This window comes from Oncorhynchus gorbuscha, linkage group LG16 (assembly GCF_021184085.1).
Source record: "Oncorhynchus gorbuscha isolate QuinsamMale2020 ecotype Even-year linkage group LG16, OgorEven_v1.0, whole genome shotgun sequence".
In the NCBI taxonomy this organism is placed as follows: Eukaryota; Metazoa; Chordata; class Actinopteri; order Salmoniformes; family Salmonidae; genus Oncorhynchus; species Oncorhynchus gorbuscha.
Genome location: NC_060188.1, coordinates 13,701,614 through 13,718,130, shown reverse-complemented (window position 1 = coordinate 13,718,130; position 16,517 = coordinate 13,701,614). Strand labels below are relative to the sequence as shown.

Genomic DNA, 16,517 nt, shown 5'->3' with positions numbered 1-16,517 from the left:
AATCAAGTCTCCGTATAAATGCACCTGCACTGTGATAGTCTCAGAGGTCCGTTAAAAGCGCAGAGAGCATCATGAAAAACAAGGAACACACCAGGCAGGTCCGAGATACTGTTGTGAAGAAGTTTGAAGCCGGATTTGGATACAAAAAGATTTCCCAAGCTTTAAACATCCCAAGGAGCACTGTGCAAGCGATAATATTGAAATGGAAGGAGTATCAAACCACTGCAAATTTACTAAGACCTGGCCGTCCCTCTAAACTTTCAGCTCATACAAGGAGAAGACTGTTCAGAGATGCAGCCAAGAGGCCCATGATCACTCTGGATGAACTGCAGAGATCTACAGCTGAGGTGGGAGACTCTATCCATAGGACAACAATTAGTCGTATATTGCACAAGTCTGGCCTTTATGGAAGAGTGGCAAGAAGAAAGCCATTTCTTAAAGATATCCATAAAAAGTGTTGTTTAAAGTTTGCCACAAGCCACCTGGGAGACACACCAAACATGTGGAAGAAGGTGCTCTGGTCAGATGAAACCAAAATTGAAATTTTTGGCAACAATGAAAAACGTTATGTTTGGCGTAAAAGCAACACAGCTCATCACCCTGAACACAGCATCCCCACTGTCAAACATGGTGGTGGCAGCATCATGGTTTGGGCCTGCTTTTCTTCAGCAGGGACAGGGAAGATGGTTAAAATTGATGGGAAGATGGATGGAGCCAAATACAGGACCATTCTGGAAGAAAACCTGATGGAGTCTGCAAAAGACCTGAGACTGGGACGGAGATTTTTCTTCCAACAAGACAATGATCCAAAACATAAAGCAAAATCTACAATGGAATGGTTCAAAAATAAACATATCCAGTTGTTAGAATGGCCAAGTCAAAATCCAGACCTGAATCCAATCGAGAATCTGTGGAAAGAACTGAAAACTGCTGTTCACAAATGCTCTCCATCCAACCTCACTGAGCTTGAGCTGTTTTGCAAGGAGGAATGGGAACAGAAATTCAGTCTCTCGATGTGCAAAACTGATAGAGACATACCCCAAGCGACTTACAGCTGTAATCGCAGCAAAAGGAGGCCCTACAAAGTATTAACTTAAGGGGGCTGAATAATTTTGCACGCCCAATTTTTCCGTTTTTCTTTTGTTAAAAAAGTTTGAAATATCCAATAAATGTCGTTCCACTTCATGATTGTGTCCCAATTGTTGTTGATTCTGCACAAAAAAATACGGTTTTACATCTTTATGTTTGAAGCCTGAAATGTGGCAAAAGGTCGCAAAGTTCAAGGGAGACCGAATACTTTCTCAAAGGCACTGTATATAGGTGTATGATTTGTGATCTATCATCTACTAATGAGATTCCATGTTTTTATTCTTCAACTGTCTTCAACAGTTCATGTTTCAGCATGTTGAAATATTGTACTGTATCGTCCCTCTATTACCTGCTGGATGAGGGACGGGGGAGTCAGGGCCTCCTTCAGAAAGACAGACTCCTGACCCCAGCCTCTCCAAGAGACCTGAGTGTGAGGTCCTCCCTGATGGTCTGTCTCCCTGGCTGTCAGACTCCCTGCCATAGTGCCACAGTCAGTTACATCACCCTGTAGGACAACACTGACTCTCTGCCAGCCTATCTGCCAGGCCCAGGCCAGTTAACCCCTCACACACCTACACACAGGCACACCAGCGTGCACAAACACACACCCTCACACAATGCTTGGCCCTCCTCTCTCCTGTCCCAGCATGCTCCCTGGCTGGATGGCTCCAGTCCCACTACTAACAGCTGCTGCCTCAGGCCTGGGACCCGGACCCACTGTACTGGACGGAGGTTCCACTGCTCCAGGCCCAAAGCGCCAGCCCAGTCCAGCCCAGGAAAACAACAAACAACCTTACTGCTCTGACTGGCACTACAATTATATACCAGGTTATCTGAGACAAACCTACATAACACACATGTTGAAAAAAATAATAAAACATCATTACAGTAGAAGAGCAGAGGCAGGGCCTCCCGAGTGGCACAGTGGTCTAAAGCACTGCATTCTGCATTCTGGGTTCGAGTCCAGGTTCTGTCGCAGCCAGCCGCGACTGGGAGACCCATGGGGCGCACACAATTGGCCCAGCGTCGTCCGGGTTAGGGGAGGGTTTGGCTGGCAGAGATGTTCTTGTCCCTTCACAAACTAGCGACTCCTGTGGTGGTCTGGGTGCAGTGCACGCTGACACGGTCATCAGGTGTGCCGTGTTTCTTCTGACATATTGGTGTGGCTTGCATCTGGGTTATGTGGGCATTGTGTCAAGAAGCAGTGTGGTTTGTGTTTCAGAGGACACACAGCTCTCAACCTTTGCCTCTCCCAAGTCCGTACAGGAGTTGCAGCGATGAGACAAGACTGTAACTACAGTGCCTTGCAAAAGTATTCATCCCCCTTGGTGTTTGTCCTATTTTGTTGCATTACAACCTGGATTTGTATTTGGACTTCATGTAATGGACATACACAAAATAGTCAAAATTGGTGAAGTGAAATGAAAAATGGAAAAGTGCTGCGTGCATATGTATTCACCCCCTGTACTATGAAGCCCATAAATAAGATCTTACCTTCAGAAGTCATATAGTTAGTTAAATAAAGTCCACCTGTGTGTAATCTAAAGCAGCACCATGAAGACCAAGGAGCTCTCAAAACAGGTCAGGGACAATGTTCTGGAGAAGTACAGATCAGGGTTGGGTTATAAAAAAATATCAGAAACTTTGAACATCCCACGGAGCACCATTAAATCCATTATTAAAAAATTGAAATAATATGGCACCACAACAAACCTGCCAAGGCAAGGAGGGCATTAATCAGAGAGGCAACAAAGAGACCAAAGATAACCCTGAAGGAGCTGCAAAGCTCCACAGCAGAGAGTGGATTATCTCTCTTATCATCACTCAGTGCCTGGGCTTACCTCCGCTGTACCCGCACCCCACCATACCCCTGTCTGCACATTATGCCCTGAATCTATTCTACCACGCCCAGAAATCTGCTCCGTTTATTATATTTCCCCAACCTTCTAGGCGACCAGTTTTGATAGCCTTTAGCCGTACCCTCATCCTACTCCTCCTCTGTTCCTCGGGCGATGTGGAGGTAAACCCAGGCCCCGTGTGTCCCCACGCACTGGGATATTCTTAACACCCCGGCAGTCCTACAACCTAAGCTAGATGCCCTCAATCCCACACAAATCATCAAGAACTCACCAGGTACAATCCTAAATCCGTAAACATGGGAACCCTCATAGACATTATCCTGACCAACTTACTCTCTAAATACACCTCCGCTGTTTTCAATCAGGATCTCAGCGATCACTGCCTCATTGCCTGTATCCGCTATGGGTCCACGGTCAAACGACCACCCCTCATCACTGTCAAACACTCCCTAAAACACTTCTGCGAGCAGGCCTTTCTAATCGACCTGGCCCGGGTATCCTTGAAGGATATTGACCTCATCCTGTCTGTCGAGGATGCCTGGTCATTCTTTAAAAGTAATTTCCTCACCATCTTAGATAAGCATGCCCCGTTCAAAAAATGCAGAACTAAGAACAGATTTAGCCCTTGGTTCACTCCAGACCTGACTGCCCTTGACCAGCACAAAAGCATCAAATAGTCCCCACGATATGCAACTGTTCAGGGAAGTCAGGAACCAATACACGCAGTCAGTCAGCAATACAAAGGCTAGCTTTTTCAAGCAGAAATTCGCATCCTGTAGCTCTAACTCCAAAATGTTTTGGGACACTGTAAAGTCCATGGAGAACAAGAGCACCTCCTCCCAGCTGCCCACTGCACTGAGGCTAGGTAACACGGTCACCACTGATAAATCCATGATGATCGAAAATTTCAATAAGCATTTCTCAACGGCTGGCCATGCCTTCCTCCTGGCTACTCCAACCCCGGCCAACAGCTCCGCCTCCCCCGCAGCTACTCACTCAAGCCTCCCCAGCTTCTCTATCACCCAAATCCAGACAGCAGATGTTCTGAAAGAGCTGCAAAATCTGGACCCGTACAAATCAGCTGGACTAGACCATCTGGACCCTTTCTTTCTAAAACCATCTGCCACCATTGTTGCTATTACCAGCCTGTTCAACCTCACTTTCGTATCGTCCGAGATCCCTAAAGATTGGAAAGCTGCAGCGGTCATCCCCCTCTTCAAAGGGGGTGACACCCTAGACCCAAACTGTTACAGACCTATATCCATCCTGCCCTGCCTATCTAAAGTCTTCGAAAGCCAAGTTAATAAACAGATCACTGACCATTTTGAATACCACCGTACCATCTCCGCTGTGCAATCTGGCTTCTGAGGCGGTCACGGGTGCACCTCAGCCATGCTCAAGGTACTAAACGATATCATAACCGCCATCGATAAAGGACAGTACTGTGCAGCTGTCTTCATCGACCTGGCCAAGGCTTTCGACTCTGTCAATCACCGTATTTTTATCGGCAGACTCAATAGCCTTGGTTTTTCTAATGACTGCCTCGCCTGGTTCACCAACTACTTTGCAGACAGAGTTCCGTTTGTCAAATCAGAGGGCTTGTTTTCATGATCTCTGGCAGTCTCTATGGGGGTACCACAGGGTTCAATTCTCGGGCCGACTCTTTTCTCTGTATATATCAATGATGTCGCTCTTGCTGCGGGTGATTCCCTGATCCACCTCTACGCAGACGACACCATTCTGTATACTTCTGGCCCTTCCTTGGACACTGTGCTAACTAACCTCCAAACGAGCTTCAATGCCATACAACACTCATTCCGTGGCCTCCAACTGCTCTTAAATGCTAGTAAAACCAAATGCATGCTTTTCACCTGTTTGCTGCCCGCACCCGCCCGCCCGACTAGCATCACCACCCTGGACGGTTCCGACCTAGAATATGAGGGCAACTACAAATACTTAGGTGTCTGGCTAGACTGTAAACTCTCCTTCCAGACTCATATTAGACATCTCCAATCCAAAATCAAATCTAGAATCGTCTTTCTATTTCGCAAACAAAGCCTCCTTCATTCTCGCCGCCAAACTTACCCTAGTAAAACTGACTATCCTACCGATCCTCGACTTCTGCGATGTCATCTACAAAATAGCTTCCAACACTCTACTCAGCAAACTGGATGCAGTCTATCACAGTGCCATCCGTTTTGTTACCAAAGAGCCTTATACCACCCACCACTGCGACCTGTATGCTCTAGTCGGCTGGCCCTCGCTACATATTTGTCGCCAGACCCACTGGCTCCAGGTCATCTATAAGTCTATGCTAGGTAAAGCTCCGCCTTATCTCAGTTCCCTGGTCACGATAACGACACCCACGCGTAGCACACATTCCAGCAGGTACATCTCACCGATCATCCCCAAAGCCAACACCTCATTTGGCCGCCTTTCCTTCCAGTTCTCTGCTGCCAGTGACTGGAACGAATTGCAAAAATCGCTGAAGTTGGAGACTTTTATTTTCCTCACCAACTTTAAACATCAACTATCTGAGCAGCTCGCTGCAGCTGTACATAGTCCATCTGTAAATAGCCCACCCAATCTACCTACCTCATCCCCATACTGTTTTTATTTTATTTACTTTTCTGCTCTTTTGCACACCAGTGTCTCTACTTGCACATCATCATCTGCTCATTTATCACTCCAGTGTTAATCTGCTAAATTTTAATTATTCGCTCCTATGGCCTATTTATTGCCTACCTCCTCATGCCTTTTGCACACACTGTATTTAGACTTTTTTATTGTGTTATTGGCTTGTTTATTGTTTACTCCATGTGTAACTCTGTGTTGTTGTCTATGTCACACTGCTGTGCTTTATCTTGGCCAGGTCGCAGTTGGAAATGAGAACTTGTTCTCAACTAGCCTTTCCTCAAGGAAAATGCTATGTCGGGCGCAAGCCCAACACCTCTCATTACCCCAAGAATACCATCCCCACAGTGAAGCCTGGTGGTGGCAGCATCATGCTGTGGGGATGTTTTTCATCGGCAGGGACTGGGAAACTGGTCTGAATTGAAGGAATGATGGATGGCGCTAAATACAGGGACATTCTTGGTATTCTGGTTTCAGTCTTCCAGAGAATTGAGATTGGGACGGAGGTTCACCTTCCAGCAGGACAATGACCCTAAGCATACTGCTAATGCAACACTCGAGTGGTTTAAGGGGAAACATGTAAATGCCTTGGAATGGCCTAGTCAAAGCCCAGACCTCAACCCAATTGAGAATCTGTTGTATGACTTAAAGATTGCACTACACCAGCTTAACCCATCCAACTTCAAGGAGCAGTTTTGCCTTGAAGAATGGGCAAAATTCCCAGTGGCTAGATGTGCCAAACTGATAGAGACATACCCCAAGAGACTTGCAGCTGTAATTGCTGCAAAATGTGGCTCTAAAAAGTATTGCCTTTGGGGGGTGAATAGTTATGCAAGCTCAAGTTCTGTTTTTTGTCTTATTTCTTGTTTGTTTCACAATAAAAAAACATTTGCATCTTCTAATTGGTAGGCATGTTGTGTAAATCAAATTATATAAACCGACAAAAAATGTCCATGTTGTAAGGCAACAAAATAGGAAAAATGCTAAGGGGGGTGAATACTTTCGCAAGCCGCTGTACCAATTGGATACCATGAAATTGGGTAGAAAAAATCATAGCAGAGGCAGAAATGTGCTGTTTCATATTTGATAAAGCCCTTAGAAGGTACTTCGGAGCAGATGGAGAGATTCTTCCAGAAAGAGGCCATCACCTGAACAGTTGACCTCACCTCCATTAGAAAGACAGGGAGTAATTAGTTGTGTATTTTACAGTGTTACTGGCAGATTTGGAGAAAGAAGTGATATTGTGTATAAGAGTGCTGTAGGTGTTGGGACTGGACGTATCTGTGCTTGAGCTGCAGTGAGGGTCAGTGCCTCTGGAGGTTATTATTACACAACACAGGCCATCTCCATGAGTCTCCCTCCAGACACTGTATCACTTCTTTCAGTGGATGCATCATGTTCAGATCACATTCTTTGGGATTTCTTTCCCCTCCTTGGACCTCAACGACGAGAAATGCTTCCGTTGGGGAAAGTTTTGAAAAACTGAAATGTGCTATTGTGTGAACAATGCTCCAAAGACTTAAAGTAGCACTCCAGTCTCATTCTCGCCCCATTGAACACCTGATTTATTTAACAAAAGGTACATCTCAATAGGTGGTCCAGGTATGTCTGACACGGCACAAGTGGGGATGTTCTCTATTGCTCTTCTATTGTTACTTGAGCCAATGGACTTCCCATCAAACCAACTCCTTGAATGCCCTCCTCCTGGTAGTTTGCAGTTGTGTCTAAAAAACACTATTTTAATCTAAACCTATTTGTTTACCCTTTAGTGTGTGTACTTTGTCTTTATACTTTGGATATCACCTTAACAGGAAATATTTTTTTTTAATCACTGGAGGACATCTTTAAGTTAATAGGAAATAAGGACCTTGAAAATCCTTCTGAAAATCCCATTTTTTGCAAAGGGTGCAGAATATTATGCAGAGATGTGTTGCGGGAGACGTGGGGGACGTCTAAATGGAGTGCGAGGCCCTCAGGGTCCTCCTCATTACCTGCTGAAGTGGAGGTGAAAGCACTTTTGAGATGAGTCAGAGTGGAAGGCTTAATTGCTGTACAGAGCTAGGTGAGCTCTGACTGAAGCCAAATACAGTGGGGCAAAAAAGTATTTAGTCAGCCACAAATTGTGCAAGTTCACCCACTTAAAGATGAGAGAGGCCTGTAATTTTCATCATAGGTACACTTCAACTATGACAGACAAAATGAGAAAAAAAATCCAGAAAATTACATTGTAGGAATTTTTATAATTTATTTGCAAATTATGGTGGAAAATAAGTATTTGGTCAATAACAAAAGTTTATCTCAATACTTTTTTATATACCCTTTGTTGGCAATGACAGAGGTAAAATGTTTTCTGTAAGTCTTCACAAGGTTTTCACACACTGTTGCTGGTATTTTGGCCCATTCCTCCATGCAGATCTCCTCTAGAGCAGTGATGTTTTGGGGCTGTTGATGGGCAACACGGACTTTCAACTCCCTCCAAAGATTTTCTATGGGGTTGAGATCTGGAGACTGGCTAGGCCACTCCAGGACCTTGAAATGCTTCTTACGAAGCCACTCCTTTGTTGCCTGGGCGGTGTGTTTGGGATCAATGTCATGCTGAAAGACCCAGCCACGTTTCATCTTCAATGCCCTTGCTGATGGAAGGAGGTTTTCACTCAAAATCTCACGATACATGGCCCCATTCATTCTTTCCTTTACACGGATCAGTTGTCCTGGTCCCTTTGCAGAAAAACAGCCCCTAAGCATGGTGTTTCCACCCCCATGCTTCATAGTAGGTATGGTGTTCTTTGGATGCAACTCAGCATTCTTTGTCCTCCAAACACAAGTTTTCACCAAAAAGTTATATTTTGGTTTCATCTGACCATATGACATTTTCCCAATCTTCTTCTGGATCATCCAAATGCTCTCTAGCAAACTTCAGACGGACCTGGACATGTACTGGCTTAAGCAGGGGGACACATCTGGCACTGCAGGATTTGTGTCCCTGGCGGCGTAGTGTGTTACTGATGGTAGGCTTTGTTACTTTGATCCCAGCTCTCTGCTGTTCATTCACTAGGTCCCCCCGTGTGGTTCTGGAATTTTTGCTCACCGTTCTTGTGATCATTTTGACCTCATGGGGTGAGATCTTGCGTGGGGCCGCAGATCGAGGGAGATTATCAGTGGTCTTGTATGTCTTCCATTTCCTAATAATTGCTCCCACAGTTGATTTCTTCAAACCAAGCTGCTTACCTATTGCAGATTCAGTCTTCCCAGCCTGGTGCAGGTCTACAATTTTGTTTCTGGTGTCCTTTGACAGCTCTTTGGTCTTGGCCGTAGTGGAGTTTGGAGTGTGACTGTTTGAGGTTGTGGACAGGTGTTTTTTATACTGATAACAAGTTCAAACAGGTGCCACTAATACAGGTAACGAGTGGAGGACAGAGGAGCCTCTTAAAGAAGAAGTTACAGGTCTGGGAGAGCCAGAAATCTTTGATTGTTTGTAGGTGACCAAATACTTATTTTCCACCATAATTTGCAAATAAATTCATTAAAAATCCTACAATGTGATTTTCTGGATTTTCTTTTCTCATTTTGTCTGTCATAGTTGAAGTGTACCTATGATGAAAATTGCCTCTCTCATCTTTTTAAGTGGGAGAACTTGCACAATTGGTGGCTGACTACTTTTTTTGCCACACTGTATCGGTAGAACACATGGACACAGTGTACAACACATTAGGAACAACTGCTCTTACCATGACAGACTGACCAGGTGAAAGCTATACTCCCTTATTGATGTAACTTGTGAAATCCACTTCAATCAGTGTAGATGAAGGGGAGGAGACGGGTTAAATAATTATTTTTAAGCCTTGAGACATGGATTGTGTATGTGTGCCATTCCGATGGTGAACGGGCATGACAAAATATTTAAGTGCCTTTGAACAGGGTATGGTATCATGTGCCAGGTGCACCAATGTGTCAAGAACTGCAATGCTGCTGGGTTTTTACATGTTCAACAGTTTCCTGTGTGTATCAAGAATGGTTCACCACCCAATGGACTTCCAGCCAACTATTGGATAAACCTGTCAATAATCAGCTGACTGGCTTTCTTGATGTTTATAGTATTCTCTCAAGTTTGCAATCTGGTTTCCGCTCAGATTATGGGTGTGTCATCACAACCTTAAAGGTCCTAAATGTTACCATTTCCCTTGATTCTAAGCAATATTGTGCTGCTATTGACTTGGCCAAAGCTTTTGATACGGTAGACCATTCCATTCTTGTGGGCCGACTAAGGACTATTGGTGTCTCTGAGGGGTCTTTGGCCTGGTTTTCTAACTACCTCTCTCAAAGAGTGCAGTGTATAAAGTCAGAACATCTGCTGTCTCAGCCACTGCCTGTCACCAAGGGAGTACCCCAAGGCTTGATCCTAGGCCCCACGCTCTTCTAAATTTACATCAACAAATCCATTTATATACAGATAGTTTTATCCTCAGCTGGCCCCTCCCCAGATTTTGTGTTAAACGCTGTACAACAAAGCTTTCTCTGCCCTTTGTTCTGAACACCTCCAAAACAAAGGTAATCTAGTTTGGTCTCCCCACCTGTGTGATTACTACCTCTGAGGGTTTAGAGCCTGAAGTAGTCACCTCATACAAGTACTTGGGAGTATGGCTAGACAGTGAACTGTCCTCAGCACATATCAAAGCTGCAGGTGTATGTAGGTTAAATCTAGACTTGGTTTCCTTTCACCTCAGCTGCCAAACTAACCCCAATTCAGATGACCATCCTACCCATGCTAGATTACAGAGACGTACTATATAGATCAGCAGGTAAGGGTGCTCTCGAGCGGCTAGATGTTTACCATTCGGCCATCAGAATTGCCACCAATGCTCCTTATAGGACTCTGTAAACGGGTCATCTCTGTATACCCGTCACAAGACCCACTAGTTGATGCTTATTTATAAAAACCCTCTTAGGCCTCACTGCCCCCTATCCGAGGTACCTACTGCAGCCGTCATCCTCCACATTCAACACCCAGTGATTGTGCTAAAGTTGCCACAAGCAGAAACCTGAGTCGGTTTACTTTTCAGTTGGCTGCAGCTAGCAACTGGAACGAGCTGCAAACAAACACTCAAACTGGACTGTTTTACCTCCATCTCTTCATTCAAAGATTCAATCATGGACTCTTACTGACCGTAGTGGCTGCTTTGTGTGATGTATTGTTCTCGACCTTCTTGCTCTTTGTGCGGTTGTCTGTGCCCAATAATATTTGTACCATGTGTTGCCGCCATGTTATGGGTTTCTTGATGTAGTGTTGGTGTGTCTCGTGATGAGTCCTATATTTTTAATCCTAGCCCCTCAGGAGACCTTTTGGTATGCAGTCATTGAAAATAGCTTCCCAATATGCTGACAGGCAGCGGTACAAGGCCACCAGTAGTGCCCGAATGCAGTATAGAACATCCTTCAGCTCCCAAGGTAGGCAACCACTACACTGAAATACAGGCACACAGCGCTTTTGAAGTCAGCTTATTTCATGAGCCATATTGACCTTGCCAAGTTTACTGCCAACAGGTTCAACCGCATATAGAGCCCATGAATAGCTTGTGCATTAAAGCACAGATCACCCCTTCAGTGATAAGATACTAACTCTAGGATGCAAACGCTGAAAAGGTCTTAAAATTGGTGGCAAGGTGTGAAACCATTCTTGCCCATGACGGAAGATCGCCAACAGGCAGTGTAGTATGCACAGGCAAAATAGTCTATAAAATCATGAACATTTGCCTTCATTTTTAAACGCCATTATTTAACTTCTTGGGCAAGGTGACCAAATTCACATAGAAACGAGTCAGAGGCACTCATCGAAAGAAAGTCTTAGGGGTGGATATTTTCTGTGCATCTATTTAGTTTGAGCCCTTGTAGACTAGTCAAGACAATATTACAGAAGTTTAGGTGGTACTAGCAGTATCTACACGACTGTCAAAAAAATAAGCTAGTTTAATGTCCCTGAAAGCTGCTGGGCTTTTATCAGGACACTCAACTTAATTTGACCAAGCCACATTTAGCAAATAAGCATTCCATTCTTTGTTGAACTTCACCCATACAAGACCTCAATTTGCTGGGCCCAGTTAAACCTCAGATTAAAGTTTGAGATTACACATATCATAAGAAACGAGAACTGAGTTTACTTGTTTTATTATTAAACAACTCTGCAGTGCAGCATGAGGACTCATACCATACAGAGCTAGAGGAGAGGACACGACATTTAGGCAGTCTCTTCCTTGGCAATGCGGTCCTTCTTGAGTGGTCCCTGTAGACAAAAAGGACAAGTGGTCAGTGACAATGCATATACAGAATTTAATAAGCAGCCTCTACGCCATCTGTGGCTCCGGGGATGATGTTCCCAGAGAGTGAACAGGGAACAGCAAAAAAATGATGCCGCTCCCCTGCCTCACTGAAGTTTGATCTAGCACCTGAATGGAACCCAAATTCATACCAAGAGTGAACCAGGTTACGATAAGTGCACTATGGGCATAGGGGACTGAGCTGCAATGCCAGTTGTATGTGAACTAGTGGGTCCACTACATTGATCCAGGGTACTTGTGAAACAGAGTGAAGTAAATGTCATGGAAACTGAACGCACCATGAACGCCTTCTTCTCCTCCACTGTCTGGAAGCGGCCGTGGCCAAACTTGGAGGTGGTGTCGATGAACTTGAGGTCGATCTTCTCCGTGGCACGACGGCTCGACTGCACCAACAGAGACTGAAAACAGAATATATATATACATATATTTTTTAAAGATTAGTGATGCATTCCTTTAACGGGTCATAGAGGACCACAATATTGATATCCATCTGGTATGAAACAAATGCCCTAGCGTCAGCACACGTCAGAACTCTACATGCAACAGGGACAGCACTCGTTCAGTCGGCCCAGGGAGGGAACTACCCATATTTAATATGTACCTGTTCAGTTTATACAAATTATTGCCAACTGACAATGAATTGGAACAAGCATGCATAACATGGAATATTCTCTTTCCTTACCTTACGCAGGGTTAGTACCCTCTTCTTGACTCCAATTGTGCAGCCCTTCAGCATGACAAAGTCATTGGTCACCTCTCCGTAGTGGACGAAGCCACCCAAAGGGGTGATGCTCTTGTTGGACAGATCGTACTCGGTGGCGGCGTTGTTCTTCACCAGCTTGCCGTCCTTGGTGTGGTAGCCCTGGCCGATCTTGTATATCTTCTTGTTGATCTCTGTGCGGTGGTGGTAGCCCTTCTGACCAGCACGGGCCACAGAGAAGGCCACACGGGAGGGATGCCAGGCACCGATACAGGCCACCTTACGCAGACCACGATGGGTCTTACGGGGGAGCTTCTTTGTGTGCCAACGGCTGGTGACACCTAAAGGGGAAATTCCAATGTTTAGTACCTGAGGACTTGGCATGAATAACTGAAGTTTGGTTAACTACATGTTCATTGGTGGGTTGTGGCCTCAGGAAGGCAGCATGGAATGCATCCTCAAGAGTGTCAGACGCCATGCCTGACGCATTGTTCCATAGTCTCAGACACAAAGCCCTTAAGACACATACCTTTGTATCCGTGACCCTTTGTGACACCGATGACGTCGATCATCTCATCCTGGGTGAAGACATTGGTGATGGGGATAGACTGCTCCAGCTTCTCACGGGCCCAGTCCACCTTGTCAGAGATGGAGCCTCCATTGAGCTGCACCTCCATCAGGTGGGACTTCTTCTGCCTCAGGGGCAGAAGCCTCATCTGGAGGGGGAGGAGAGGCAGGTGAGTCTGCTAGTCCTGGGACAAGGACCAATATAGCTAATACAAACCCTATGTATTTAACCCAAAATTGGGTTAAAATGTGATACAAGGGACATTGTCTCAGAAGGAAGGCAGCATGGAATGTATCCTCATGCGTGTCAGACGTCATGCCTGACGCAGTGTTCCGTGGTCTCATCACAGACAAAGGGAGATATGATTCATTAAAATGACGTGGCATTGCAGGGAGCGTACTCTATCCTGCTCAGACTCACCTGCGTGTGGGCGATGATGCGGACGACCTGGCAGTACTTCTTCATGGAGGCGAAGTCCTTCTCCAGCTGCTTCTTGCCCTCGTCATCCTGCCACTTCTTGCAGTACTTTGTGAAGGCCTTCTTCTTGGACTTATACCTGAGAGCATGCAGCGTGACCGGAGGGTAGGGGAGAAGAGGCACACGGGTTGGCACATGTCCTTCATAACCCCAGGGGGCCAGCGGAAGAACACTGCACTCAGCTGCTCGCCCAGCCTTCACAGGGGCGAAGGGGGCAGTTACAGCTTCAGAGAGGTTTTCGGCTCATGGTGCGGTTTCTAAGAAGCACTTTCCACCGGCCAGAGGAGCCCGGAGCTCATCAGGCCACGAGGCACTCGAGCGGAGCTGCCACCAGGGGGGGCACCGGAGGTTAAGACTCGCTCACTAAAACACGACATGTTTTAAACGTCGAACAAAATGCTTCAAAGCTCACATTTAAACGTATACATTATTCAACCAATAGTCAAAATGTTTGCAAATATCTATCATTTTTCATGTGTATAATGACTCACCAGTTCCTGTAGAAACGACGCTTGCACTCATCACTGATGTGCTCAGCGAAGATGGTCTTGAAGGAACGCAGGCCACGGGGGGTCTCGACATAGCCCACAACACCCACCACAACCATGGGAGGAGTCTCCACAATGGTCACAGCCTCAACCACTTCCTTCTTGTTCACCTCTGTAGAAAAATAGTCAGGTATAAAGGGTACAGGAGTTCCACAGTAGACTTAAATTGCATAATGTCAATGCTCAACGACTGCGCTCAGTGCTCGACATTCATCAAGGGTTAGACCCAATATGTCCGCCCGTCGAGGGGATCATCATAGGCAGAAGAAAAAAAACACTACAACCTACTGTAATACAAGACAGAAAATAATATGGCTCGTTATGTATTCATAAAACCCACAGTAATAGTCACCCAGTCAATTAAACAAAACAGCATGAAGCCAAATACTCACTTGAGCCAGGTCTGTCGACTTCACGCACGATGTGAGTCATGCCAGCCTTGTAGCCAAGGAAGGCAGTCAAGTGGACTGGCTTGCTGGGGTCATCCTTGGGGAAACTCTTCACCTTACCACGGTGACGTCTGCTCCTCTTACGGGGCAGGAAGCCCAAGGATCCGTGGCGGGGAGCCGAAAATTTACGGTGAGACTGTGAAGACAACGCAATTCAGCACATTGTCCATGGGGCATAAAAAAAACTGTGAACGCACTTCAGTATGTCAGAACTCGATATTGGACAGAAACAGCACGAGGCCAACCATTCTGTCCGCCCGTCGAGGGAATCGTCACCCATATTCAACGATTTGTAGTTGAATCAAGTAGCAACCTCGCCAAATAAATTCCAAATGACGATGTAAACAGCATTTTGGGAAAAAAAACATGTGGAACGTTAAGAGGTTCGGAGGACCTCGAATGGCTACTCTAGGGAGGGCTAATGGGTGTCAAAACCAGTTAACGGTAGAAACAACTAGCACGTTATCAGTTTTAAACAAGTTTGATTGTGAACGAACGTTACAAAATGTATATATAAAAATGTATTTGTGTAACGAAGCATGCTAGGCCTCAGTGGATCAGCCATTTTAAACTACCAGTATGCCAACGATTACTGCATACATTCATTCTGTAATAATCTAAGACCACGTTATTATGGTAAGGTCTAACATCATACAACTGTATTAATTACAGATAGACACATCTTAGCTATTGACTTAGAGGGGGAACATATAAGGATTGCGAAGATAAAAAACGGATTGAAACCGCAAGTCTCAAAGAAGAAAGACAAACTCACCATTTTGTCTCAGAGCCGATTGAAAAAGAGGCCTACGAAAGGGGGATATTTGGTACTTATACAAGGACGTGACCCGTCACGTGATTAACGTAATCAACCAGCATCATGGTTCCGCCTTCTTGCTGTACAAACGCTTGCTTCAAAAACGTGTTTTTTTATTATTTTGTATTTATTTTATTTTTATTAACAACAAATCAATACATGGAGCACATGAGGGAACACAATTATACATAGATTACAAACAATGGACAATCGAGCTTTGGGGTACAATATCACATAACAATTACACAAGGACCTAAGGGACATACATATACTTACAATTCTAACATATTTTTTTGTTAGTAGAGCATTTAACCGTCTTAAAATACAGTTACATTTATTTTTGTAGGGTCCGAAAATGTGGATTTCTGTTTGTAAATTTACATTTGTGTATATGAAATTTGGCCAAAAGAATAATGAAATTAATTACATAAAAATGTTTCAGCTTATTATGTAAAGAATCCAAACAGTACATCTCTCCACAATAGTGTTAAATCTTCATAAATGTGTTCAATTATAAACCTACTGATGTCTTGCCACAGTTTTCTTACATGCATACAATGCCAAAAAAGATGCAACACTGTTTCTGGGTGGTCATTACAAAAGGAGCCATTTGAGTTGATGTTTTCCTTAAACTTATGCATATAGTGGTTGGCAGGATAATATTTATGAATCATTTTAAAGGAAACATCCTTAATTTTGTTAACAAGTAGGTATGTGTGTGGCAACATCCAAGCTTTTTTCCAACAGATATTATCAATAAATCCATTCCAATAAGACATGACATAAGGTATACATCATCCTGCTGAAACAAGGTTCGTATCGCTATGTTGTTGAATGGACCAAAAGAGAAACAAATCTTTCCTACTGATGAGTCAACAGGGTCAATAGAAGGTAGGCTCTGAGGGTCCGGTCTTGACACGTTCCTGAATAACATAGCAACACCTGAGGGAATGGCATCTAAAACAATTGCAAAATCTTTAGGTGTTCAGGGGACCTTGTAAAGTGATAAGAATTCTTTATAACTGAGTAAAAAAAACTCTGCAT

At 44.6% G+C, this 16,517-nt stretch overlaps 1 protein-coding gene and 3 non-coding genes across 5 annotated transcripts; all 4 read right to left on the bottom strand.

Annotated features, from left to right (window-relative positions):
• Positions 1-11,728: 11,728 nt before the first annotated feature.
• LOC124000244 (60S ribosomal protein L3) lies at positions 11,729-15,497 on the bottom strand. Of its 2 annotated transcripts, none has more exons than XM_046306479.1 (8): positions 15,432-15,497; positions 14,600-14,792; positions 14,151-14,319; positions 13,603-13,738; positions 13,144-13,330; positions 12,597-12,955; positions 12,193-12,312; positions 11,729-11,859 (listed from the first exon to the last, which is right to left on the bottom strand). In XM_046306479.1, exons 1-8 carry the CDS (start codon positions 15,432-15,434, stop codon positions 11,815-11,817), a joined length of 1,212 nt encoding a protein of 403 aa, XP_046162435.1. In that variant the 5' UTR covers positions 15,435-15,497; the 3' UTR covers positions 11,729-11,814. The 2 variants fall into 2 exon arrangements, with proteins under 2 accessions (XP_046162435.1, XP_046162437.1); XM_046306481.1 differs by lacking the exon at positions 15,432-15,497 and adding an exon at positions 14,902-14,906.
• Positions 11,945-12,075, bottom strand: LOC124000961. Its single transcript, XR_006832724.1, has one exon. It is a non-coding gene; the product is annotated as a small nucleolar RNA SNORA54 (small nucleolar RNA).
• Positions 13,040-13,124, bottom strand: LOC124000971. The gene has a single exon (XR_006832732.1). It is a non-coding gene; the product is annotated as a small nucleolar RNA U83B (small nucleolar RNA).
• On the bottom strand, positions 13,444-13,537 carry LOC124000969. Its single transcript, XR_006832730.1, has one exon. It is a non-coding gene; the product is annotated as a small nucleolar RNA U83B (small nucleolar RNA).
• Positions 15,498-16,517: the final 1,020 nt, after the last annotated feature.

Bases quoted from the DNA above. Each gene is read 5' to 3' on its own strand.
- LOC124000244 (XM_046306479.1), bottom strand. The intron at 14,320-14,599 runs GTGAGTATTTGG...ATTTTTCTACAG, and splicing joins AGTCGACAGACCTGGCTCAA to AGGTGAACAAGAAGGAAGTG. The intron at 11,860-12,192 runs GTGCGTTCAGTT...TTTTGTCTACAG, and splicing joins AGGAGAAGAAGGCGTTCATG to GGACCACTCAAGAAGGACCG.